The 26,108-nt window shown below is 36.8% G+C and overlaps 1 protein-coding gene across 1 annotated transcript; it reads right to left on the reverse strand.

Annotated features, from left to right (window-relative positions):
• Positions 1 to 5,502: 5,502 nt before the first annotated feature.
• Positions 5,503 to 21,908, reverse strand: DDX43 (DEAD-box helicase 43; the record flags this gene model as incomplete). Its single annotated transcript, XM_084258697.1, has 16 exons — positions 5,503 to 5,619; positions 6,209 to 6,296; positions 7,114 to 7,252; positions 7,769 to 7,878; positions 8,088 to 8,215; positions 9,227 to 9,314; positions 10,264 to 10,364; positions 11,142 to 11,283; positions 11,662 to 11,772; positions 12,494 to 12,612; positions 12,825 to 12,981; positions 14,218 to 14,299; positions 16,080 to 16,214; positions 17,319 to 17,445; positions 19,063 to 19,118; positions 21,662 to 21,908. 16 exons carry the CDS (start codon positions 21,906 to 21,908, stop codon positions 5,503 to 5,505), a joined length of 1,947 nt encoding a protein of 648 aa, XP_084114823.1.
• Positions 21,909 to 26,108: the final 4,200 nt, after the last annotated feature.

Below are 26,108 nucleotides of genomic sequence, written 5' to 3' on the forward strand. Positions count from 1 at the left end.
AATGAAAAGGACAAAAACACATATTACCTTAATTAAGTTCATAAAGCACTTATTAAATACAAGTTCTCACATAGCACAATTGTTCAAGAGATACTATTAGAAATAACTATTGCCTCCATAAATTTGGAAGGTTTTGTTCAATGTACAAATATATTTTGAAGTACTGTCTTGTCCTATATGTTAATAGGTAAAAAGAAAATGAAAAACAAGTTGGATATTCATTATTTTACAAAAAATTAGAGTATTTAATACTAAAATAAATTAAATATAAAACATAACTTATTCTTTTATATATTTATTTTTAAGTAACACTTTTATATCTATACCATGTCCCCCAAAAAATGTCACTTTGTCCTAAGCTTGATTAGCAAAAACATTCCCAGCCAACATTAAATGAAATGACATTGAGGACATACTTTCAAATTGCTAAAGTTGCAGTTTCCAGGACACTATTGATGATATTAAGTGAGAATTTACTGTATTTTTGAAAAGGCAACACACATGGTGTAAGACTCATAGAACAGGCATGGAATAAAATGTCACTCTTTTTCCTTTGTGCTATAGCAGTATTCAACCTACAGGCAACTGCTATTTTTTTCCTACTCATTTGCACACTTTATTGGCTACTTTATATTTTTTCTCATTGTTTTGTAGTTCTTTATATAATTTGGAATACCTTTTCCAATGTGTGTCTGTCACTGTCATCTTCTTCAGTGACTTTTAATAAACATGGTTTTAAGATTTTAATGTAGTTGAATTTATCAATCTTCTCCTTTATGGTTTGTGCATGTTATGAATCTTGTTTTACAAGCCATGTTTGAACATACTAAGAGAGAAAAAGTAATGGGAAGAAAGTAATGATAAATAGAAAAACATGGCATACAAAGAATACAAGCGACTCTTAACTCCAGGAAAACAATGAATGTATACAAGAAAAGAACAGTAACATAGTCTAATTTAAGAATATTGCTCAGGGCCTCCCCTGTGGCGCAGCAGTTGAGCGCTGGGTTGCAAAGCTGCCCGCAGCCTCTGCAGCACCGGTTCGATCCCTGGCCACCGGGTGAGGGTCTCACATGGAGCACAGACCTCTCCTGCTGCCCACTGCTCCCCTCAGCAGTGTACTTCGTTGGTCTTCCTGTTCTGTTCTCTGCTCTGGCTCTGGTGAATTCTCTCACCCTCCCATGCTTCTGACTGTACCCACTGCTTGTATAAATAAATAAATCTTTAAAAAAAAAAAAGAATATTGCTCAGCTGTATTTATGAAGCTAAAGTAATACTTGACTATTAATCAAAATTATGATTATTTGGGGAGGATAAGGCAACAGACTGATTACTTGTGTGGTCATGGTCATGGTGGTTGGATTGTATTTATTTCCTCTTGCAACATAAGTTAACATCAACTTATGGCTTAAAGCAACACACATTATTTCAGTTTCTGTGAGTTAAGATTCTAGGCATGACTGTACAGGGTCTCATAAGGCTACAACCAAGATATCAACTGGAGCTCTGGTATCATCTGAGGCTCAAGTAAAGAAGGATCCACAATTGTTGGCAAAGTTCAGTTGCTTATAGTTTTAAGACAACTTTAGTAAGAAGCTAGAGGATTTTGTAAACTAGAGGATTTCCTTAGCTCCAAGAAACTGCCCAGAACTGAAGGTCATTGCTAAGTGATCCTCCCAACATTGGCAGGCCAAAATGTAGCAGTTCACCTCAAAGTCAGAAAGGGAGTGAGGAACTCCAACAAGAAGAATGTTAAGTTTTATTTAGCATAATTACATATTATAGTTATGAACCTCTCATCATCTTTACCCTATTTAATTTTTTGGAAGTAAGTCATAGTTCCCTGCCATATTCAATAGTGCCATATTAGTTCAGTAAACTGGTTAGGGGAAAAGCATTGCCCACTCGATTAATTTCTGACACCACTTGCAGTTTCAGAAAACTTCCTGAATCATTCTCAGGTTTGATAATTCACTGAAAAGACACAGAACTCAATGAAATGGTTACAGTCATGGTTATGGCATATTACAATGTAGAGGTATGGGTTGAAATTAGCCAAGGGACAGCACATAGAGCAGAGTCTAGAAGGGTAGCAAACCAAGAGCTTGTTTACACCTTTTTCTATTCTTTTTCAAGGCAGTGATGTAAGATAATACCATGGAATATTATGACATCCAGGGAAGTTCACCTGAACCTCAACGCCTAGGATTTTTACTGGGGCTCAGTGGATGGCTGCCCACATATCTAACTTCAGTCTCCATTCCCTCTGGATATCAAGCGGTAGAAGCTGATACTGTGTGACCCAACACCCCCACATAAATCACATTGGCATATTCAAAGGGTTTAATGAATGATCACTTCTTAAAAGCCAAGGGCAAAGGTGAGACTTCTCTGAGTTAGGTTAAATTCTCTACTACAATTGGTGGTGGGAATTTTACGGGGACTACATATCTGAGAGGAGAAAGCATGCATTGTACAAAAATGGAATAATGATGTAAAATATACATAAAATAAAAAATTCTCTACTACATAGACATGAACCCCAGTAGATGGCAATCACTGGACTTTCCCTAAGAGTCTGACCATCACAGGCATAGGATTACAGTGGGAAGTCAGTAGATATGAAATTTGAAAAATCAAGAAAATGAAAATACAAGCACGTTATTTAGAAATGGCTAAAAAGGTGAATGGTTGCCTCTTGGTAATGGAAAATGAAGTGTAGAAAGGTTGAGGACTACTGGACTACTTTTTAAAAATAAGCCTTGTAGAACAATTTGATTCTATACTCCACGCACATAGGATTTTTGATACAAAGGAAAACATTGAAAAGTAATGTGTCCACCAACAAAATCATATGCTCATGTTTAAGTGTAAATAAGATGAGATAATGAAGGTATAACTAATTATATACAAATATAAATACCTGCCTAAGTGATAGATACTAATAAATATAACTATCATGTATAAAACAGAAAACTATATACAAAACTATAAGAAAAGTTGGTGACTGTTTAGTCAAAGGAACTTCCATGGAAATGAAATTATTTCCTAGTGTACATTTATACAGCATGGAGCTATAGGCTAAAATTTAAAGAACAGCTATTGCATATTTTGGTCCCATGAAACCCTTTTACTGTTTTATTTCCAAACAAAGTGTAAGCATCTAAGAAAAGTACCCCAAATAAATATTTAGCAAACAAAATTAAAGGGCTATTCAGAAATAGAGATCAGCCTTTTTTTTTTTAAAGATTTATTTATACAAGAACTGGGGTACAGTCAGAGGCACGGGAAGGTGAGAGAATTTACCAGAAACAGAGTGGGGAGCAGAACAGGCAGATGGACCGAAGACACTGTTGAGGGGAGCAGCGGGTGAGGCAGGAGAGGTCTGCCGCGCCATGTGGGTTTCTCCCTGGCCAGCCAGGAATGGAACCAGCACTGCACAGGCTGCAGACAGCTTTACAGAGCAGATCAGCTTATTTTTTATCATACATATTAATATATTTTGTTAACAGTATCTATTCCACTACCATTACAATATCTGAATAAGCTTTAAACCATTTAAAGGCTGGCCTTGATATAGCAACAATGCAGGAGACAAACTTTACTTTTATTATTTTTTAAATAAAGAGACAGTAAAAAGTGAAAAAATCTTAACGCTACTAATTCCTTAATATCCCAGAAAAAATTTTCAACAAGTTTAAATACTTTTGATTTTATTAAAGAAAATACAAAACCTCAAATTCTACATTTTAAACACTATTATTTTAAGAATCAGTAGCTTCTTTATACTGTTAGCATCTTCCAAATACTTCCATCTATCTTAAACAGTGTATTTCTAAAAGATCTTGAATTCTGAAAAATAAGAAAAATTTAAATTGCTAGTTCCAAATTTTAAAAAATTTTAAGTGTGATAAAATACACACAACAGATTTACCATCCCAACTATTTAAATATACAATTCTGCAATGTTATTATTCACATTGGTTGTAGCACAATCTCCACAACTTTTTCATCATGCAAAACAAACTCTACCCACTAAACATCTCCAAATTTCCTCCCTCTCACCAGCTCCTGGGAACCACTATTTGTCTCTACAAACAGACTCATCTAGGTACCTCACATAAAAGGAATCAATTTGTAACTGGCTTATTTTCTATAGCATAATGGTGTCTCTAGGCTCATCAATGTTATAGCTTGTGTCAGCATTTTTTACACACTTAGTTTATCCATTTACCCACTGGATACTTACCTGGGTTGCCACCACCTCTGGCTACAATTAATAAAGCTGCTTTGAAAACGGGCATACAAATATCTTATGTAACCCTACTTTCAATACTTTTGGACTTACACACCAAAATGAATTGCTGGATTATATTCTTGATTTCTTGAGGAACTGTCATATTTTCCATAGTGGATAAACCATTTCACATACTCACCAGCAGTGCATAGGGCTCTAATTTCTCCACTCCTTGCCAACACTTTTGTTATTTTGTTTATTTGATAACAGTTATCCTGATGGGTGTGATGTGCATAGTGATTTTGATATGCATTTATTTCCTTGATGATTATTGAGACTTGCTATATTTTCATGCTTATTGGCTATTTAGTCTTCTTTGGAGAAAATATCTAGTCAAGTCTTAGCCCATTTTTTTTTAACTTTTTTTTTTTAAGATTGATTTATTTATTTATACAAGCACTGGGTACAGTCAGAGGTGCAGGAGGGTGAGAGAATTCACCAGAGCCAGAGCGGAGAGTAGAACAGGCAGAGTGACGAAGTACACTGCTCAGGGGAGCAGCGGGTGGCAGGAGAGGTCTGCGCGCCATGTGGGACCCTTGCCTGGTGGCCGGGGATCAAACTGGTGCTGCAGAGGGTGCAGGCAGCTTCTCAACCCAGCGCTCAACCGCTGCACCACCGGGGAGGCCCAAGTCTTAGCCCATTTTTAATGGGGCTGTTTTTTGTTCAGTTGTAAGAGTTCTCTCTGTATTGTAGGTATTAATCATTTATCAGATTATGATTTGCAAAAAATTTTCTTCACAGTTTATTCAGATGATTACCTACTGACATTTAGGTTATTGTCTTTTCCTATTACAATACTGCTATAATAAATACTTACTTATATATGCAGACATCTTTATAGAATATATTAGGAGAAGAGTTACTGGGAAAAAAGTATATATATATATTTATAATTGATATATTACCACATTGCTTAGAAAAGTTTATAACACATTATACCATTACACTCTTAACGATATTTCTGTATAACTTTTATTTTTTCAACTCTGAATTAATACTTACAATTTTAAATAAAACACATTAACTGGAATTTAGGTAATGGGTAGAGAATGACACCCAGTAGTTTATTATGTTAAAGACGCTAATAGATAATGCTAATTGTAATAAATACACAGAGCCTAGTAAAGGGAAACAGACATTTGAAAGTCTGTGTTACCCAAATTTTACCTCATATAAGTAGTCTGATGCCACTTTTCAACTCAGACTTAATCGTAAAACTTTTTGGGCTTTCCTTGGGGTCTTCCCAATTTTTTTTCCATTTCTTTTTTCAGCTTATTTGCCTTGTATCTCTCAGCCATAGACACAAGATCCTCTGGGATACTCTGAAACCATTAAATGCGTTACTAGGATTGAGTTTTTTTCTTTCAGTACAATAGCTTTTCAACAATATGCTAAAATACCTTCAAATTCTTTCAGAGAATCTCTGACAAGGGAATACATGACATCTTTCAAATACAATGAAATGTATTTGAACTGCACCTCTGCATACTAACTGTGAATCTATCTTCAAGCTATAAAACCAAACTAATCTTAAAATCACCCATTATTATGCCGCTCCCTCACTTGTGGAGTCCTCTTATTGCATACCTGGTGCCACTTTCTGTATCATTCTTTCTCTCTTCTGGGCCTGAATATGTTCCCTGATGAAACACTTAAATCATTCTTCTACAGTTTTCGCCCCTCCACCCTACTGATTTCCTCCTCAGCAGTTTTCATTTATGTTCACCACATTAGATTTGGTTCCCTGATTATATGATCCTACAGTTCCTTATCTTTGCCATGCCATATCATTCATAACATGTTTACTTGCTTACTATCTGTCTTTCCTGATAAGCAGTAAGCCCTCATACTTGCAATAAATGAAATTTAGAAAATTGATAAGTAGAATTGTAATGAGATGCATATTCTCACCTGATGTGCTCTTTCCAGAATACTAATTAATTCATTGGCAACCCTCCAATCATTTCTAGTGACAAGAGTAATTGATACTCCAGTCCTCCTTAGGAGAGGGAAAAAACAGGTAATATGAAAATTTGCATTCATGATTCAGTTAGCAAAATAGCAAAATAAAAACAGCAGCAACAAAACTTCAATTCTGACAAACCCAAATATGTATTATGTATTAAGACTTGGCATCACTCAACCAGAAACTTGGAATCTAAATGATCACAGTTTATTAAATGGCATGTTACAGGGGATATGACAGCAGTACTTTTGGGAAAAAAAGTCCTCTTACAGGCATCTCTGGTGGTGCAAGGGGTTAAGTCTCAGCACCATAAAGCTATGGTCAACCACTGCAGCATGAGTTCACTCCCTGGTTAAGGAGTGACCTACATGGCACAGCAGACCTCTCCTGTCTTGCCCACTGCTTTCCTTAGCAGTATATTTCAGTAGATCAGCCTGTTCTACTCCCCACTCTGTCTCTGGTGAATCCTCTCACCCCCTTATACCTCTGGCCTACACCCCAGCTCTTAATATAATACATAGTTATTTATAAATAAATAAATAAAATAAATCCTCAAAAAAAAAGTCCTCTTACATATGCCAACCTGGTCAACAGTAACCACTGGGTATATGGCTCAATGTCATGACACTACAGATAGAAGAGTTAACTCAATCATGTGCAGCTAACATCAAGGGGTCTGGCTGAATATGGAACAAGCCAATTCAAAAGGGGTTATGTAGTGAAGGAGGTTCTGGGGAGGTGCAAGCAATTTATATGCAAGAGAACAAAACAATTCTCCAGGTATTAATAGTATGGGGAGGAAGAAAGAGCCAGAATTGGCTTTTTTCATGGGTGGACTATGCTTACTTACCCTGCTCTTCCAGTGCGCCCTATTCTGTGTACATATTCCTCAATGTTCCGTGGAAAATCATAATTATAGACGTGGGTGACATCGTGGACATCGAGACCTCGAGATGCTAAGTCAGTAGCTATCAGTATTCTCACTTTACCTAAACAGTAAAACCAAATGAACATGGACATGCTGACATAAACCAGTCCAACACACATATCAAAAGTACATTTTACCTTAATATTTAATTAGGTGAACTATTATTGCTTATAGTAAAACACTCATTAAAAGAGTAAAAATATGAAAGGGATATTTATATTCTAATTCCTGGTAAATTACAACACAATAGATATGTTGGTTCCACAAAGAGCCCCTGAATCATCTGAACCATACCACAAAACTATGTGCATATATATATATGTCTTTCAGGTAATTTCATAGAAATGTCTCCCACTGCAAATTATTACCCTAATACCTAGGTTTAAATACTAGCTTTTTGGGTCTGGATAGTTCTGAGAGTCTGATAAATATTTAGAGCTCTTAACAATTATAGTTTTGGCATCTGCAAGTTGATGACAATCTTAGAAATGGGTTCCATGAAATGCTGCTGTCATTCAGACAAGCCTAGGTGCTCAGCACTTCTAAAATACAACAGATACAAACTGTATAAATGTACCTGTTTTAAAATTTTCTAATGCTCTCTCTCGGTCGCACTGTTCTCTATTGCCATGCAGAGACTCTACTGATACATGTCGGAGAACCAGGTCACTTGACAAGTGATCAGCACTGAAGCAAAAGATAAAAGTAGTGATCTTAAAATTAAGGGCTTATTCTTATACCATCTATTCACTAGTTTTTATTTCTATAAGTGAAAGTTTGATATACTACTCTGTAAGATATATATACCCCCATTTGAAGTTAACTGTACAAACTGAAATGATGCTTAGCAAATCAATACGACTGATGACTAAGGTTGTAAAAGAAAAAATACCTACACAGATTTTCTGCTGACAAATACTATAACTTTATCTTTGGGAGACATGCTCTCTAGGAAAGTTTGAACATGAGATCGTTTCTCTTCTTCCGTGGTGACAATTATGTTTTGTTTCACGGTACTGACAGCCTAAAGGATTCAAAGATCATTAATATATCAACACTGAGGGACAAATTCCATACATTGACATGAAATTCACCTTATTTTTATCATTGATTGGTTAATTTTTTTATAAGCTACTCAGGAAAAAAGCAGGTCCTTGCAAAACTACTCATTTTTACCCTAGTACTTGTAGCTGATCCTTTCACTTTTTGTCACTTACTCACCTAACTAAATTGGGAACTCTTGAATGCTTGGCAGTGTGTTGAAAGCAAATGGTCACCATTGTAGGAAAAGAAAACTACAGGGTGAGGTCAAGTTTACAAAGGCTGTCATTATAAATTCTGGGTATAGTTCTTATACAATGAAGGAAGATGATCAGCTGATGACACAGGAGTTTCCATTTAATGAGTATTTTGACAATTTGCAAAATTTCAAAATATAATATCATAGGTATCATTTTTGACTCAGAGATAAAATAGATTTTAACAGCATTTTATGAAAGGAAAGAGTTAAGCATTCTATCTTTCATGAAATCTGTAGTGAAATAATGAGTCAAGATAATGAGTCATTATTAGGGATTAAGAAAAAATATCAGTTTTCATTAATGGCTAATTGAAAGGCTAATATCAATTAAGTGAAAGGTAAGAAATTTATAATGGGAGAGAGATGTGAAATATTTAATTATAAATTTTATTATTTTTAACATCTGAACACTTGATTAATCTTAACTTCACAAAAAGAATACTACACTTACATAAATACACATTTGTAGACCTTTTTAGAACTGGATTTAATGAAAATAGAACACTGACTAGACACTAGTATTAAGAAATTATTACAATATTAAATGTGAAATAATAGTACTGTAGCATGTTAAAATGATTTTTTAGACATAAACATATAAGTATTTATGGATAAAATCACATGCATTTAGGATTTGCTGTAAAATTGGTGAGTGGGCAGAGCAGTCATGCCAAAAAACAAATCAAATCCTTACTTAAGAAATAGTTTAACAAAAGTAATAAAAAACAAGCTTACAACTAGATCCAAAGTACCAACATATACAATCATTGGTTCTTTCAAATATGATTGTGCAAGTCGACGGACAGCATATGGCCAAGTTGCACTAGAAATAAAACAAGATAACAAACATTAAAAATTTACTATAAACCAAATATTACTAAGGTTTTTAAGAGCTATGAACCAAATTACCCATGAAGAGCAAATTTATACTTTTCAGTGTGGCATACTTTACAGATAATGCATGCTTCGCAAAAACTACTCAACTGCAGTATAACTACTATCAATAGATGAAAATTTTAAATAAACTTAAGTAGGTGGAGGACACTTATATCTTAAATTCTAAACTATGGAGAAGTAAAATGAATTCAAATGTTAGATTAGTTCTCTCAGTCTTTATGAAAGACAAAAAACAGTACTCATACACTGTCAGCATGCAGATCGAAGTGCTCCTGGCAAATAAAAATATTTAAAGTATACTGATGAAAAGATATATAAATTAGGTTTCTTTAATCATATATATATTATGAAAGTAAGCACTTTTTGTACTTTCTCAGTAGTTACAATGAAATCTAACTTCATTTTTCTTAAAAGAGGAAGATTACTAATAAAATGAGGACATTTAGTATTTCCCTTCAACTATATGCTATTTTTTAAATGTTAGTGACACAAAGGATTTACGTTCAGAAGAAATTGGTCTACAGATCACTCTGCATTTAAATGAAAATCATTTCTTCCTCAGCTTTGTCTTGGGCAAAAAAAGTATCCAGTGATGAAATGTTTATCTCTACGGAGGGGTAACCATTTACTCAAACGTGAGGCTCCCCACTATGAAAGTGTCCCTTCTGCTTTTACAGAAATCTCTACATGTAACTTAGGAAACGCAATAGCAGTTCATACCCTTACACTTAAGTGCAAAACTGATATCTTTTACCTAAGGATCTCAATACTTTCAAGTAATGCTCTAAAATTAAAATTCTTTGGTCCTGGGTGGAAATCAACCTCTATTCCATTGACATCTAATTTTGCAGACTAGCACTTAGGCACACACCTACCTTGTCATAATAGTTTGCCTGTCTGGGCGCACATCTAATAAAATCTTCATTATCTGGGGTTCAAATCCCATATCCAACATCTTGTCAGCTTCATCTAAAACCTGCATTAAAAATGATTGTGGGTAGATTAGATATAGGAGGTAGCTAATGTGTTTATGCTCTGTTTTAATAAGTCTAATACTAACAGGTAAATTGTTCTCATTTCCCCTGTTACCTAAGGGACTACTTTCATTTCTCCAGGGGAATATAAGCCATTTGTTTTTTTTTTTTTTAATAGAGGCATGCTTTTATTTATTTATTATATTTGTTTGTTTGTTTTGTTTATACATGCACTGGGTACAGTCAGAAGCGCGGGAGGGTGAGAGAATTCACCAGAGCCAGAGCGGGGAGCAGAGCAGGCAGAAGGACTGAAGTACACTGCTGAGGGGAGCAGCGGGTGGCAGGAGAGGTCTGCGCACCATGTGGGATCCTCCTCCGGGGCCGGGGAGCAGCCGGGGATCGAACCGGCGCCGCAGAGGCCGCGGGCAGCTTCGCAACCCAGCGCTCAACCGCTGCGCCACTGGGGAGGCCCTATAAGCCATTTGTTTTGGCTTTTGTAACAGCTTTATTTTAAGTTGACTAATAGTTTCTAAATCTATTTAATGAAAAAAAATTGTTTAAAAATCCATATGGATTCTAATTTTCTTTTGTATTTATCTGCATTTTCCCAACATGCATAAAAAACATTAAAATAGAATTATTTAAAAGATCCTTATTTAATATACTAGAGAGAATAGGAAATCCTCCTAAAATTTAAAACAATTATTTCAGCCATTCAAAAAATATATAAAAGAATTCAGTTCTCCCCAGTATCCCAAATTCATATACTTCAAGATTACCAAGTAGGTTACACTTTTCAGGTTGACAAAATTATTCATTTGCAGATCATTCAATCTCCCAGGAGTTGCAATAATGATATCTACACCCTTTGTCAAGTCTTGTATTTGTCCACCTCTGTCTCCACCACCATATATACAAACACTAAAAGAAAACAGAGGTTCATGTTCAGGCAAGGAATATCTCATCACAACTCAAAATTCCAACCAAGTGAAAAATTTGGAGCCTCTGATAACAAATTAAAGGTATATACATCAAATAAATGACAGATGTTCTGTAGTAATTACACCTTTCGGAGTACTAGTCACACCCATCAACAGAGGGTGGCATGGCCTAAAGAACCATGTTTATATTATTATTTTAACACAACTGCCGTGGCTATAGTTGATTTGGATTGGGGTAATACCTGACTCATTCTGAGCCATTTAGATTCTCAAAAATGTGTGAAAGATAACGGGGAGAATATGGTAAGCTATAAATTATTAAAATACTGATGCAAAAGTAACCAAATAAATGACTTACCTTCTAAGACCTTTATATATATATTTTGAACACTCAGCTTCCACTTGAAGAGCTAATTCTCGAGTGGGTGTAAGGACTAGCATACCAGGCCCATTCCTTTTTTCTCCAGTTCTTTGAAAAGAAAACAGAGTAATATTAGAATATCTTTCTTAGACTCCTGGTGCATTGTTGCAGTGCTTTCAGGATTTGTCACTGAGTATCAAAGTCACAAACATTCATTATGGAAGTGGAGAAATATAGAAAAATAACCAAATAAGGAAAAATCCAAGGGCCCAGATACTAGCCTTTTCAATTTACATGGTTAATGCTTTCTTGTGTCAAACATCCTCTCAGAAAATAGCATATTATATTTGGACATATACTACTTTAGACTATTTGATTCCAATGGTATATACACCATTTTTAAAAAAAGATTTATTTATTTATGCATACAAGAACTGGGTACAGGCCAAAGGTGAAGGGGGTGAGAGGATTCACCAGAGACAGAGTGAGGAACAGAACAGGCAGATGTACTGAAACACATTGCTGAGGGGAGCAGCAGGGAGACAGGATAGCTCTGCTGCGCCATGTGGGTTGCTCCCTGGCTGGCTGGGAATTGATTTCGTGCTGCAGTGGCTGCAGATTGCCTCAGAGATTGCGTCTTAACCCTTGCACCACCCAGGATGCCCCGCAAGGGTACACTATTAAAGCTCTTGGTAGATACTACCATTGCTACCAATAAATATTTTGTCTTTGCTCTTTGACTAATGCAATAGATGAAAGAAATTTTAGTATCATTTTAGGTATATCTATTAAACCCCTAGAAAGAGAACACAGCTGTAGAAATTCTTACACTGGTTGAGAGTCCAAGTGAATAAATCCAGGCATTAAGTAGGACAATGTCTTCCCAGTTCCAGTTTGGGCAACTCCTATAAGATCGATTCCTTGCAGAATTATTGGCCATGCCTGTGACTGAAACAGAATGAAACATTAAAATAAAGAGTACATTTCTGTCAAGTGTCTGACCTCTCCCACTTCCAAAAATTTTTTTGAGTGCAAAGCACTGGTGGTACAGGTGCTCCTAGAAACAGCTCATAAAAGATAGTTTTTCCATGGTGCTTAAACTCCTAACATTCAGATATTAGTTTGAGGGGGAAAAACAATTAGAATTAGAGAACGCATACCTGAATTGGTGTTGGCTTTTGAAAACCTGCCTTTTTAATGTTTTCCATAATTTCAGGGTAACACTGAAAGGCATCTTCAAATTTACATGTAGGATTGGGGATAGGACGTTTTTCACCACCTTTCAAGTCATCGCACATTATATTATAATTTTCCTTCCTTCAAGGGAAAATAGAACAAGGATTAGTGGCTTTGATCCCTTTGCTCCCCAAACAAGAAATTTTTCCCGGCATTAGCTCAGATCATATCTACAAAGTCAACTACAAAATATAAAAACCAGTAAAATTTAATAACTAAGAAGAGAAGTGAGTTCATCTTTTTCTCATCAAATAGCTGCAGAAAAGAAAAAAAATTACATTTTACATTATATGGACCAATGAAAGATTCATAGAAAGGTTAAGAATAGAACCTGAAAATTAAATGTTTGTAATTCAAAATCATACTTGGCAAACACTTGAAAGCCTAAAATGTTCCAAGCATATTTCCTCAATTGATCCTTAACAATCCTGAGAAGTAAGAATTTTATCATTTGACAGGTAATTATGAGATTAGTTACTTGTCCAAAGTCTGAGCCCTACCCCAACCCCAGAATAACTGTTCATTCTGCAATATCATGTATCTTAGAAAAAAAGTGGTCACTAGCATCTTTAATTTCACATAAGAAGGATTCAAGAATAAGCAATTAATCCAATATTCAGATATCAAGATTAATTTCTTATGACTTTTAGCAGCTGGCAAAATAATTCTCTAAAACTGCTGTGCAAAGCAGCATATGCTAACCACATGTACCCACTTAAAGTTCAATTTCCTCAATTATACTAGCCATATTTTAAGTGTTCGATAGCTTTCTATGGATAGTGACTACTCTTAGACACAAATTTTGCTTCTTTGAAGAAAGTTTTATTGAGGAGCAATAAATGCTACCCAATACCCTAAATATGCTCTGTTTATATATAAATACATTCTTTAAAATATGTAACATGAAGGTAGGCCTCCCTGGTGGTGCAAGGGGTTAAGACACAACCTATGAAGCAATCCGCAGCCACTGCAGCACAGGTTCGATCCCCGGCCAGGGAGTAACCCACATGACGCAGGAGACCTCTCCTGGTTCGCTCACTGCTCCTGTCAGCAGTGTGTTTCATCTGCCTGTTCTGTTCCCCACTCTGTCTCTGGTGCCCCCTGCTCTAGCCTGTACCCCAGTTCTTGTGTACATAAATAAATAAATCTTTACATATAAATATATAAAAAATGAAGGATCCAACCAATTTTTCATTTGAAGATGGAAGGTATAGTTTTCAAATGCAATCAAAATGCAATCATTTCAAATCTTTGCCTAATGAATTAATTTAATAACTGTATAAAAACTCACTTAAAAACATAATAAAATAAAATTACCTCCAATTATCTATTTGCACCTGTGACATTAAGCTTGTGGTTTCTGATTCAGTATAAAAGTTTTTCTTAATCGGAGGCAAATCTGAGACAAACATGAAAATTAAACTTTGATAAATAATCAGAATTTACATTTCATTGACACTTAAAGTAACAACAATTAAACTAAAATACTTGGGCCTCCCCGGTGGCACAGCGGTTGAGTGCTGGGTTGTGAAGCTGCCTGCAGCCTCGGCAGCGACGGTTCGATCCCCGGCTGTACCCCGGCCACTGGAGGAGGGTCCCACATGGCGTGCAGACCTCTCCTGCTGCCCGCTGCTACCCTCAGCAGTGTACTTCGGTCCTTCTGCCAGCTCTGCTCCCCGCTCTGGCTCTGGTGAATTCTCTCACCCTCCCGCGCTTCTGACTGTACCCAGTGCTTGTATAAATAAATAAATAAATCTTTAAAAAAAAAAAAAATAAAATACTTGCAACATACAGTTATAGATAGTTGTTCTTGCCCTTATGAGCCAAGCTTATGACAGTCTAGGATCTCTTTTTGACTTGTCTTTCAGTTATTTTTTTTTTTAGGATTTAACAATTAAATTTAAAATAAAAGAAACTACAATGTACAAAACAAATATCACAATTGGTTAATCTTCCTCACACTTAGTAGGCTGATTTTATATTTTCTTTGAAGGTCCATCTCATTACCGTTTAGGAATAATTATCTTTTTTCCACTCTCTAAAGTTTGATTTCTCTTAATTGCCTATTATATGTCTTCCAAATTTAAATTTCTGGCTCCCTATCCCAAGTCGCGCCCCTTCCTATAAATGCATTGTCAAGATTATATCAGAAACTTAACATGTAGATAGGTTAACCATGACATGGAGTTAATCATCATTTATATTTGTCATAGATTGTGCATTAACTTTTTAGATTAAAATAAATAGTATATTACAGCTGCATTTTTTTTTAAACTCCCTCATTCCGATAGCCAAAATTAGTGCCTGAATTTACTCTAAAATTCAATGGCTATAATGTGAAATATTATAAGCTATATATAATTGCAAGTTGGAAATTCATTTAAAATTAAACAAGACAAATTTTTAAAAATTAAGTCCCTTCAACAACTATCTGCTACTTCATGTAATGTTTTTCCCTATTGATTTTACTGTTTTCAGCTCAGACACACCAACAGCATCAAAATAACAACTTATGGTTATTTTGATTGGAATATAATGTTGGCATGTTTATTCCCTTCATTTATCCCTTTGGGCCTGATTTTCTATCTAAAACTTTAGCAGGGGCCTCCCTGCTATCTAAAACTTTAGTTTTCTATCTAAAACTTTAGCAGGGGTGGAGCTAGGGGTTAAGTCTCAGCACTATTAAGCTATCACCAGCCACTAAGCATGAGTTCAATCCCAGGCCAAGGAGCTAACCACATGGCACAGCAGACCTCTCCTGTCTTGCCCGCTGCTCCCCTTAGCAGTGTATTTCATTAGATCCACCTGTTCTGGTCCCAACTCTGTCTCTGGTGACTCCTCTTACCCACCACACCTTTGGGCTACACCCCAGCTCTTGCATGCATTAATAAGTAAAATAAATCTTTAAAAATAATAAAAAATAAAACTTAAGCAGTGAGTTACCTCAAATAATACAAAGTATAAATAAATTTAATGTTTTAATTTTCCATCTATAGAATAAATCACAACCCAGGCAATACAGAAACTATCCTGCCCTAGGAACTTCTTGTAGCATTTCAAATTTTACTATCATTTTCCGTATAGATTTATTGCTAAAAATAAGAGACATTTTATAAAGGATAATAAACACTTCCATAAACAGAAATACCAACACCACATGTAAATGTCAAGACACTAACCTGCCCACTTTTTTTTTTCCCATTTCAAAGATTCTTCTCGAATTTGATCCCAATCAATCAAAGGCTGATCTTCTGTGACAACACTGTCTTCTGTCCTTACATCTTTTCCAACAGAAGGTTGGAATGCAACAATATCTGTTAAAAATATTTTTACTGACTTACTTACAAAATACATTCTACCACTACACAATCCTCAAAATCATGATACTATTATATTTCATGTTTAATAACCACAAAATAATGTTTCAAATACAAAATTTAGCGTTCTAGTACTACAGTACCATGATAATTCTAGTTATGGTTTTTGCCATCAATTTTATGAAATGGAAAAATTTTATTGACGGTAAGGAAAACAGCATGAGGTCCTAATATCCACTAGTGAATCACACACATATCACTTAATCATTACAATAATCCTATGAGGCAGATGTTACACCCAGGACAGACTCTTATCTTTCCTAAGAAACACTAAGGTATAATGCTGTCATCTGAAACCAAGACTCTTCTTTAAAATTCCATGTTGCCTCTGGAAATCATTCAATATTTTTTTTCTAGTCCAAGAAGATCTGATATATCAAATATACTCCAAAAATAATTTAGGCTTTTTTTCAAAGTCTGTGATAATCTAGTGGAAAGATCGTAGAGCCAGTTGGCCAGGACTAATCTTTGTTCTACTTCTGTTAATTAGGGACTATTTTAAAAGTTTATTTTTTCCTGGCCCTCTCAGGTGAGTCTCAGCGATATTAAGTCTCAGCGATATCAAAGTAGTGTCAGTCATTGTGGCATGAGCTTGATCCCTGGCTGGGGAGCTAACACACATGGCACAGCAGACCTGTACTGTCTTGCCGCTGCTCCCCTTAGTAGTATATTTTAATAGATCTGCTTGTTCTGCTCCCCACTCTGTCTCTTATGAATCCTCTTATTCCCCCCACCTCTGGCCTACACCCCAGTTCTAATATGCATAAATAAAATAAATCCCTTTAAAAAAATGTTTATTTTGTCCTCTCACTCTTTGGTGGCTTAAGATAAACAGTCTAGACTTAACTACAGAGATGAAGTAGATATTTAATTTGAGGAAAAAAGGATTCTGGGATTTCAAAGGGAAAAAACCCTTTAGCACACTAGATTTAATGATGACAATCTAAAACTTCTCAGGAAAAACATCAGCAACAACATGGTGTATAACACTAAATACAATTTTACAAATTTTATGGGACTATCGTGGGTAAAATTACTTACCAACTCTGGCAGCTGAACTGTAATTTTCTTGTTTTTTAACAAGATTATCTATCATTGCTTTAGCTTTTGTCTGCATTGCTTTGCTGCCAAAAATTTTGACCTCGGCTTCAGGATGCCCTTTTATTATCTATACGGGGATATAAAGGGGAAATAGGTGAGATTAAAGTCCCTTCACTACCATCTCCCAATCACTCAACATAGTATGAAGTATAAACAGAATATACTATTGCTATTGTATAGTAGCAATAGTATACTGATCAGTGTCAGTGTCTAAGAATCTAATTGATGAAAGGGATGCTACTTATGTTCACTCTGAGAATTACCTTTAGGTTGGATGAGGGGAGGAGGGAAGGAGTAGGAGACAACTAATTTTATTTTATATATTTTTTACCTCATTCTTCATTTTTGTACAAAGTATGTTTTCTCCTCTCCAGTATAGTCTCCATGAAATTCCCACCACCAATTCACCCATGCACCATCACCATACTCCCTTGTGGAGAGCACTAATTTTATATCTATTAACAGGTAGTGAGTAAATTCAACAAATAGCATTAGATTATGCTGTTATACCTAGTAAGTGATTTCAATTACTTTGAGTCTCACTTCAAACATATAAAATGGTAATTTGGTTAATCTTACAGAATTGTATAGGGATGGAGTGGATTAATTTATATGCTACGTAAAAATAACTGATAGTTAGGTATGCAAATTTTTAACCTGAGAGAATGCTATACTTACACATCATGTATAAACAGATATTCAATATCTATGTATTACAGTATACTGTAATGGAAGCAAACTTTGACGCTAAAAGGATACTTGAAGGCTAAGACCTAAAGTAGCACCTTTAAACATACATAATCATAGATACCCTCATTGATTCAATAGTATTTATCTACTGTTTATCTACTAGTATTTATCTACTATATATAATACTATTATATCAAATGTCTTAGACTGGTGATTGAAACAAAGCTTACTACCTGCAGTGTCCATAGATATTTTGTGTAAGTGCTTAAAAGAGACTGAAATGGGATGCTGAGAGAATTCAAAAAAGACACCTACACAGAATGAGGAAGCAGGAAGTCTTAGATTTCTCTGACAGTAGGAATTACATTAACTAGAACAGGGAAGTGTCAGAATTGTGTGGGAATACTTGAGGACTGGGTTGAGGGAGTGAGGAAAGAGGAAGGTGGAGGTTGAAGAAGCCAGATCAAGTGGACCATGCTAAGAAGTATTAGATATTATGAAAGGGCTTTATGCAGAGACAGCTCATGAACACATAATCATTTGTGTTTTAGAAAGACTGTCCCAGCCACAGTGAAGATTGTAAGCAGGATGGACAGTTAGGGGAAAATGCTCCAAATGATGTGACTCTTCTTGAGAAGTATAGGAAACAGAAAGCTCAGTGATGGGCTGGTTGTAAGATAAAGGGAGGGAATAATCTGAGGACTTCTGGTTTTGGAATACAGAAGATGAAGATTTGAAGGGTGAGGGTCAGGAAGGTCATGATGAGTATTCCCCAGAGATCTCATTCTTCAGAGGAGGTTATCACTTAAGATTTTTACCTCCATGAGTAAAAAAACCTGGATATGGAATGGAGCACAGTTTAGGTAATTTCTTTAAAAGAATGGTAGTTGAAGATCTTTGCTGTATCATATCTAAGTTTACACAGTAAGTTAATAACTGAAGCAGAAATTAGAGTTAGGAATGAATAATGCTTTTAAGAACACACATCACTTACCTGTATTTTGGTGTTTGTTGTACTTTGAATATCTCTTATTTTTGACCCACCACGACCTGTTTTTTAAAATAAAGTAGTTTTTAAAGAAAAAAGCCAAGTTGAAATCAGTAAGGGGGATTTACCTACTTTCCTCAAAGAACCTTCTCTAGTTCTTTCTCATATTATCCAAAGAAAGGTTCCGAAAGTCTTGTATCATTTTCAGTTAGGAAGTAGGGAATCAAGAGCTTTCTATTCCAAATTTAGGTCGGTAGTCAAAGGCTCCTTTCCCAAAGGTAGATACCAATGACTCATTATCAGCCCAAGTACAAACCAACTGGATCCCAAGTGATGGCAAGGATGTGGAGAAACTGGAACTCTTGCACAGGGCAGTTTAACAAAAAATCCAATTAAAAATGGTCAGAGGACTCAAACAGGCATTACTTTAAAGACATATGAACGTCCAACAAATATCTATGAGATGCTGAAACCATTAGAGAAATGCAAATCAAAACCATACTGAGACATCATCTTATTTATCCATTAGAATGGATAATAAGTGTTGGTGAGGATGTAAAAAGAGTATCCTTGTGCACTGTTAGTGGTGCAACCATTTTGTTTGTCTATACAAAAATCTGTATAGACACCTCAAAATATTAAAACTAGAACTACCATATATAATGCCAATTCTCAGTATTAATCCAAAATAATTCAATTCAGACTCTCAAAATGTTATCTGTACTTCCCTGTTCTTCAGGGCAGAGTTCATAATTTCCAAGATGTGGAAATAATTAAATGGATTGGAAGTGATAGATAATTGGAAATAACATGGGGTATGTGTGTGTGTGTATATATGTGTGTGTGTGTGTATATATATATATATACTTTTTTCAGTCTTAAAAAAAAAAAGAAATCCTGAGGCCTCCCTGGTGGTGCAGGGGGTTAAATCTCAGCACTATGAAGCTATTGGTAGCCACTGCAGCACGAGTTCAATACCTGGCCAGGGAGCTAATCCACATGCGCAGCAAACCTCTCCTGTCTCACCCACTGCTCCCCCCAGCAATGTATTTCAGTAGATCCCCCTGTTTTGCTCCCACTCTGCCTCTCATGAATCCTCTCACACACACTCACCCTCCCCACACCTCTGGCCTACACCCCAGCTCTTGTATGCATAAATAAATAAATCTTAAAAAAAAAAAAAGAAATCCTGCTAGTGGGGCCATGGATAAAATCTGAGGACATTATGCTAAGTAAAATAAGCCAATCACTAAAAACAAATAGTGTATGATTGTTTCCATGAGGTATCTAATATACTCAAGCTGATAGAACAAAAGTAGTATGGCGATTACTAGGGAAGGGGGAAATTGGAATGGGGAAATAAGAAGTTGTTCAATGGGTAGTTTCAGTCAAGCTAGAGGAAAACATTTTAGAGAAGTACTATATAACACTGTTCTCATGACTATTATTGTACTGTACACTAAAATTGTTTAATTTAAATTTGTTTTTTACCATAAAAAAATCGGATCCAGAACCAACATCGAGTGGGTACTTTTTAGCACAGAGGCTGTATTACACAGGTGCTCAGTAAGTGTTGAATTTAAAGTGATTTTATTGGGCCTCCCCAGTTGAACGCTGGGCTGTGAAGCTGCCCGCAGCCTCTGCGGCACCGATTCCGATCCCTGGCCCCGGGTGAGGGCGAGCGTCCCACATGGCACGCAGACCTCTCCTGCCATGTCCACTGGTCCCCTCAGTAATGAACTTCGTCAGTTTGCCTGTTCTGTTCCCCGCTCTGGCTCTGGTGATTTCTCTCACCCTCCTGCACTTCTGACTATACCCAGTGCTTGTATAAGAAAATAAATAAATGTTAAAAAAAAATAGTGATTTTATTACAAATCTAGTGACTTTTGTTAATGAAGCCTAACTTCAGATCTCTGAGCCTCTTGAGGTACTGAAAAAATCTCTGGTTGGTCGAGCTATCAGTTTTATATTGCTCTATTTAATCGCTGCCAGTTCAATTTTTCCAAACAGTTTTCGAAAAGGGGTAAAGCAAAATACTAGCTCCCTCCCCTGATGGGAAAAATGTTGGAATTTATCTTCAGACTTAGTGGCAATAAATGTGGCACAGCTACATTCCAATAATTCCTAAATGCTTTTCAAAAATGTATTGTAACATTCATGATGTACTGAGAAGAGTCTGTTTTTCAGTAGAAAATCACACTTAAAGAAGCTAAGTGTAAGATATGGCTAATGTCCATTAGTTAATGGTTCTAAATGGTGCTGAAACAGACTGATTCAGTACTACTTTGTTGCTCATGTTGGTGTAAGCACTACTTTGTTGGTGTACGCTGTCAAAAGGCCTGGTTTTTACCGAAAATTTCATGTCTTCTAAGACTTTGCTTTCCCGAAACATAACCTCTACAAAATATCAAAAGGTGCATTAGAAGACATCATACTAGCACCAGATGGCATGAGAGATACTATAACGAGACCTGAATAGCATTAGGTGGCAGCTGATTGCAGGTGAGGCGAACCGGGGCGGGGATGCCCTCGCCCAGGCTCCGCCCCTGGCCCCACCCATTCTTCGTCCCTAACCTGTGCCGCATACCCATCCTCTCGCTCTCACCGATCACGATGCCGACCCAGTCTTTCTTCAATCTAAAGCACAGCGGCGGTTCCTGGGGACCAGCGGCCCCTGGCTGCTGGAAGTCGGCGGAGTCCCTCCAGCCGCCACCTTTGCCGCCTCTACGGGCCCCCCGACCTCTTCGAGTCAGTTCCTCCACTGGTGTCTCGGGTGGCCGGGTCTGGGCCGAGCTTTCCTGGGAAGCAACGACCCCGGGAGAGGCGTTGCCCCCCGCTTCTTTCCTAGACATGGTTCCGTGAATGAGATCCGGCACGTCCGACGTCGTTCGGGTCTAGCGCCGTCGGGGGCGAGTCTACAAGGGCAGCCACGCAGCCGCTACTTAAGGAGCCCGCGCGAGACTCGCCCAGCCCTGCACCTGCCTCGCCGCGCAGTCATTGGTGAACTAGACGTTGTAGGCGGGACCCTCAGGATTTGACCAATGGGATCTCTTGATCCTGCGAGCGCGCCTTGAACGCGTCAATGCGCCAACCTTGTGTTCCTTTTTCAGGCGTGTGACTTTCCTCGACCGCCCTATGTGCCTCGCCTTACTAAACTCCTTTTCCTTCTACCCCAAAATTCAGGGGCTTAGAAACGTTTTTACGCATGATTCGTAAAAGTAGGTAATTTTTACAACATGTCTCAGTATACACATAAAAATGTTGATATCAAGCTTGACAAAACAGTCTTTTAGCATTGATAACGTGAGCAGTTATCAGTTATCAGCAGTTATCAGGTTTAAGTACCTGGTTTAAACCTATATTAGTTTGTAAATTGTTGGTTTATAATCTACAAAGTTTAATGATCCACAGTTAAAAAAACCTCAGAGATGCTACTTCCGTGCTTCATGCAACACTTGAACGTTTGTTGTGCTTTTCGAGATAATGAAATAAATTGAATAAATGAATAAATTACTGCAGCCTGTTTCTGGCTGAACATATTTCAGTGATGCAGGCCAGCTGGGAGTGCCCCTGCGTTGACTAGGATCTTCAAATTGCCCAAGTCTCAGTTCAATGATCTAAGAACATAGTAGACATGTACTGCAATGGTAGGCACTGTGATCTGTGCCCAGAATTGGGGGACGGGGAAGATGGACCAGGTGGTCCGTCTGGGTTGAATGGTATTATCTATAATTGAATGTGAATGTCTGGAGAAATAGGATTACAGTGCTATTTGGAGCAATCAGGAAATACATAACAACATAAATGTGTTAGGTATTTAATCTCGTTACTCCTTAATCTTAAATGGGTAGTATTAATGATTTTTAGAAAGGAATTTTGTTGGATTAAATTTGCAAATATTTAGTTGAGGACTTTTCCATATATGTTCATGAAAAATGGTTCTGTGGTATTCTTGTGTTTTATCGGGTTTTCGTATAAGGGTAATGTCCTCAGTTCATAGAATGAATTAGAAAGTTTTCCTTCTGCTTCTGTTTTCTGGAAAAGATTGTAGAAAATTGGTTTAATTTCCTCCTCAAATGTTTGGGTAGTCCAGTGAACACATTTCAGTCTGGTGCTTTTGTTTTGCAAAGTTATTACCAGTTCAGTTATGTCTCGTTTGTCTATTTCTTCTTGAGTGAATTTTGGCAGATTGTGTCTTTCAACGAATTGGTCATTTCATCTGAATTATCAATCTTGTGGGCATAGACTTCATAGTATTCCTTTATCTTTCAAGAGTTCATGGGATCTGTAGTAATGTCTGCTTTTTCATTTCTGATACTAATTTGTTTTGTTGGCTAAAATATTCTAACATTAATTTGTGTTATTGGCTGAAGTAATTACCATTGTGAAGCAATTCAAAGAGAAGTTTATTAAAAAAGAATATTCAGAGCAAAACTGAGTTTCTGGTATCTAATAATATAGGTCCCACCCTTCAGAAGTTTTGATCTTTTACATACACTATGTGCAGTAAGCATTAAGATGCAGAGTTCTGTAGCAGAGAGAAAGATATTATCTGGTTACATCCTTAATGAAGATAAATGAAGAATAGTGTATATGAAAAAATGGTCTTATTTTGTAATGTCAGATATCATCACTTTGTGGGAAAGCACAAGAACTGAGGATAATAAACACTTCTGTCTATCCTGAAAAGTGCTTCTCTAGGTATGAGGGCCCTCAACTGTGCAGCTGGGCATTTATCTCTGGTTCCTTTTTCCAGCAACTTGAACCATGATGGGGGTGGACTGGGCATGTGAATTCCTTTGTGTGATTTGGCTACATGTCTTTCTTTTTGCTGACTCAGGCTTCTGGAGCTGCCAGCTCTGCAGTTTTCTCAGAGCACAGACATCTCTAACGAACAGATTCTTTTTTTAGTCGGCAGTGTCTTCCTTTTTTTCATAGTTAACATAGCTAGAGGTTTATTGATTGTAATGATTTTTTTTAAAAAAAGAACCAGCTTTTAGTTTCATTGACTTTTCTTTATTTTCTGTTTTCAATTCCATTGCTTTCTGCCCTAATTTTTATGATTTCTTTACTTCTGCTTACTTTTGATTTAATTTACTCTTCTTTTTCTAGTTTCCTAGAATGGAAATTTAGATTTGTTTTTAGATCTTTTTTTCTTTTCTAATATATGCATTAAATGTATATTTACACTTAACACTTTCATGTCATCCCACAATTTTGATATTTGTTTTCATTTAGTTCAAAAAATCTTTTAACTTCGGGCCTCCTCTGGTGGCACAGCGGTTAAGCGCTGGGCTACGAGGCTGCCCGCGGCCTCTGCAGCCGGCCACCAGCGAGGGACCCACATGGCGCGCAGACCTCTCCTGCCGTGCCCACTGCTCCCCTCAGCAGTGCGTTTCGTCAGTCTGCCTGTTCTGTTCCCTGCTCTGGCTCTGGTGAATTCTCTCACCCTCCCAACACTTCTGACTGTACCCAGTGCTTGTATAAATAAATCTTTAAAAAAAAAAAAAAACTTAACTTCTCTTGATATTTCTTCTTTGACCCACATTACTGAGAAATTGTTTTTATTCAAGTATTTTGGGATTTTCCAGATGTCCTCTGATGATTAGTCTAATTCCACCATGGTCTGAGAAAATAATGTTAAAAACAAATTCATAGAATAAATTTAGAGATCTAACTTAGCTTCATTAAATGTTTTATGAATCAGGCAGCATACCATCAAGCAAGTAGAAAGGCAGTGCTAGGAGTTGTACAAAACTGAGAGTTTTTATAGTTAGAAAGAGAATAGCTACTAGCAAAAGAAAAGAGAGTATTTCAGGCACAGTCACCTTCCCTTAAAGGAAGGCAGAAGGGGTCTCATCATGGAGATTACCTCACTAGTGATAACCATCCATTGATTGCTTTAAACTTTCACTTTTGGGAGAGATTACAATTAGATTAGGTATTAAGTCTTAAAGGGGTCTGGCATAAATGACTCAATTTGGGGCCTGTTACTTCTTTTTTAACAATTAGCAGGGCACAAAGGGAAATCATCCCTATACCTCGTAGTTCTTCTAGGCTGAAAATAAACAAGCATTAAACCCATTAAGAGAAAAAAGTCAAGAGGTTTAATAATAATATATATACCTCCTGCATACATAGGAGAGACACAGTAAGACTGAATAATTCACATGGCTTCAGACACCATAGGTAACATAAGCTAATACAAGGGATGGTGGGGGGGGTGGGGAAAAGGGAAAGTCAGTTATGGAAGGATATCAGGGGAGGCACACTAAACTAAGGTATGACAGTATTGAAGATTTATTCTGCTTTCTCCATTTAAAAGAGTTGAGATTTGGGCCTCCCCTGGTGGCACTGTGGTTGAGCGCTGGGCTGTGAAGCTGCCTGCAGCCTCTGCAGTGCCGGTTCGATCCCCGGGTGCTCCCCAGCCACCGGAGGGAGGGTCCCACATGGCGCGCAGACCTCTTCTGCCGCCCGCTGCTCCCCTCAGCAGTGTACTTGGGTCCTTCTGCCTGCTCTGCTCCCCGCTCTGGCTCTGGTGAGTTCTCTCACCCTCCCGCGCTTCTGACTGTACCCAGTACTTGTATAAATAAATAAATAAAATAAAATAAATTTAAATAAATAAATAAAAGAGTTGAGATTAGTTCTATTAGGTGCAGTGAGGGAGATGGTTTGTCCTTCGCACATGTAAATCTCTTTTACAAATGGTGACCTCTATGCAGACTTCAGAGCTCCTCCTATTAAATAAACCTTTTTGCTAAAAAAGGAATATTTGGGAATGGCTAATTTTGCTCCTATACAATACATTTTGTGATTTATATTCTTTTAAATTTGTGAAGAATGTGGGATTTTGGTCCAGAATGTGGTATATCTTGGTGAAAGATCCTTGTGAGCTGAAGAATGTGTATTCTGCTGTTAATGGATGTGGTAGTCTATAGATGTAGTTCTATCCAGTGGAGTGACAGTGATATTGAATTTAACTAAGTCTCCTTATTGATTTTCTGCTTAGCAGAACAGTCCATATGATAGGGAAGTGTTGAAATGTCCAATTA

This window comes from Talpa europaea, assembly GCF_964194135.1.
Source record: "Talpa europaea genome assembly, chromosome: 2".
Taxonomy (NCBI): domain Eukaryota; kingdom Metazoa; phylum Chordata; class Mammalia; order Eulipotyphla; family Talpidae; genus Talpa; species Talpa europaea.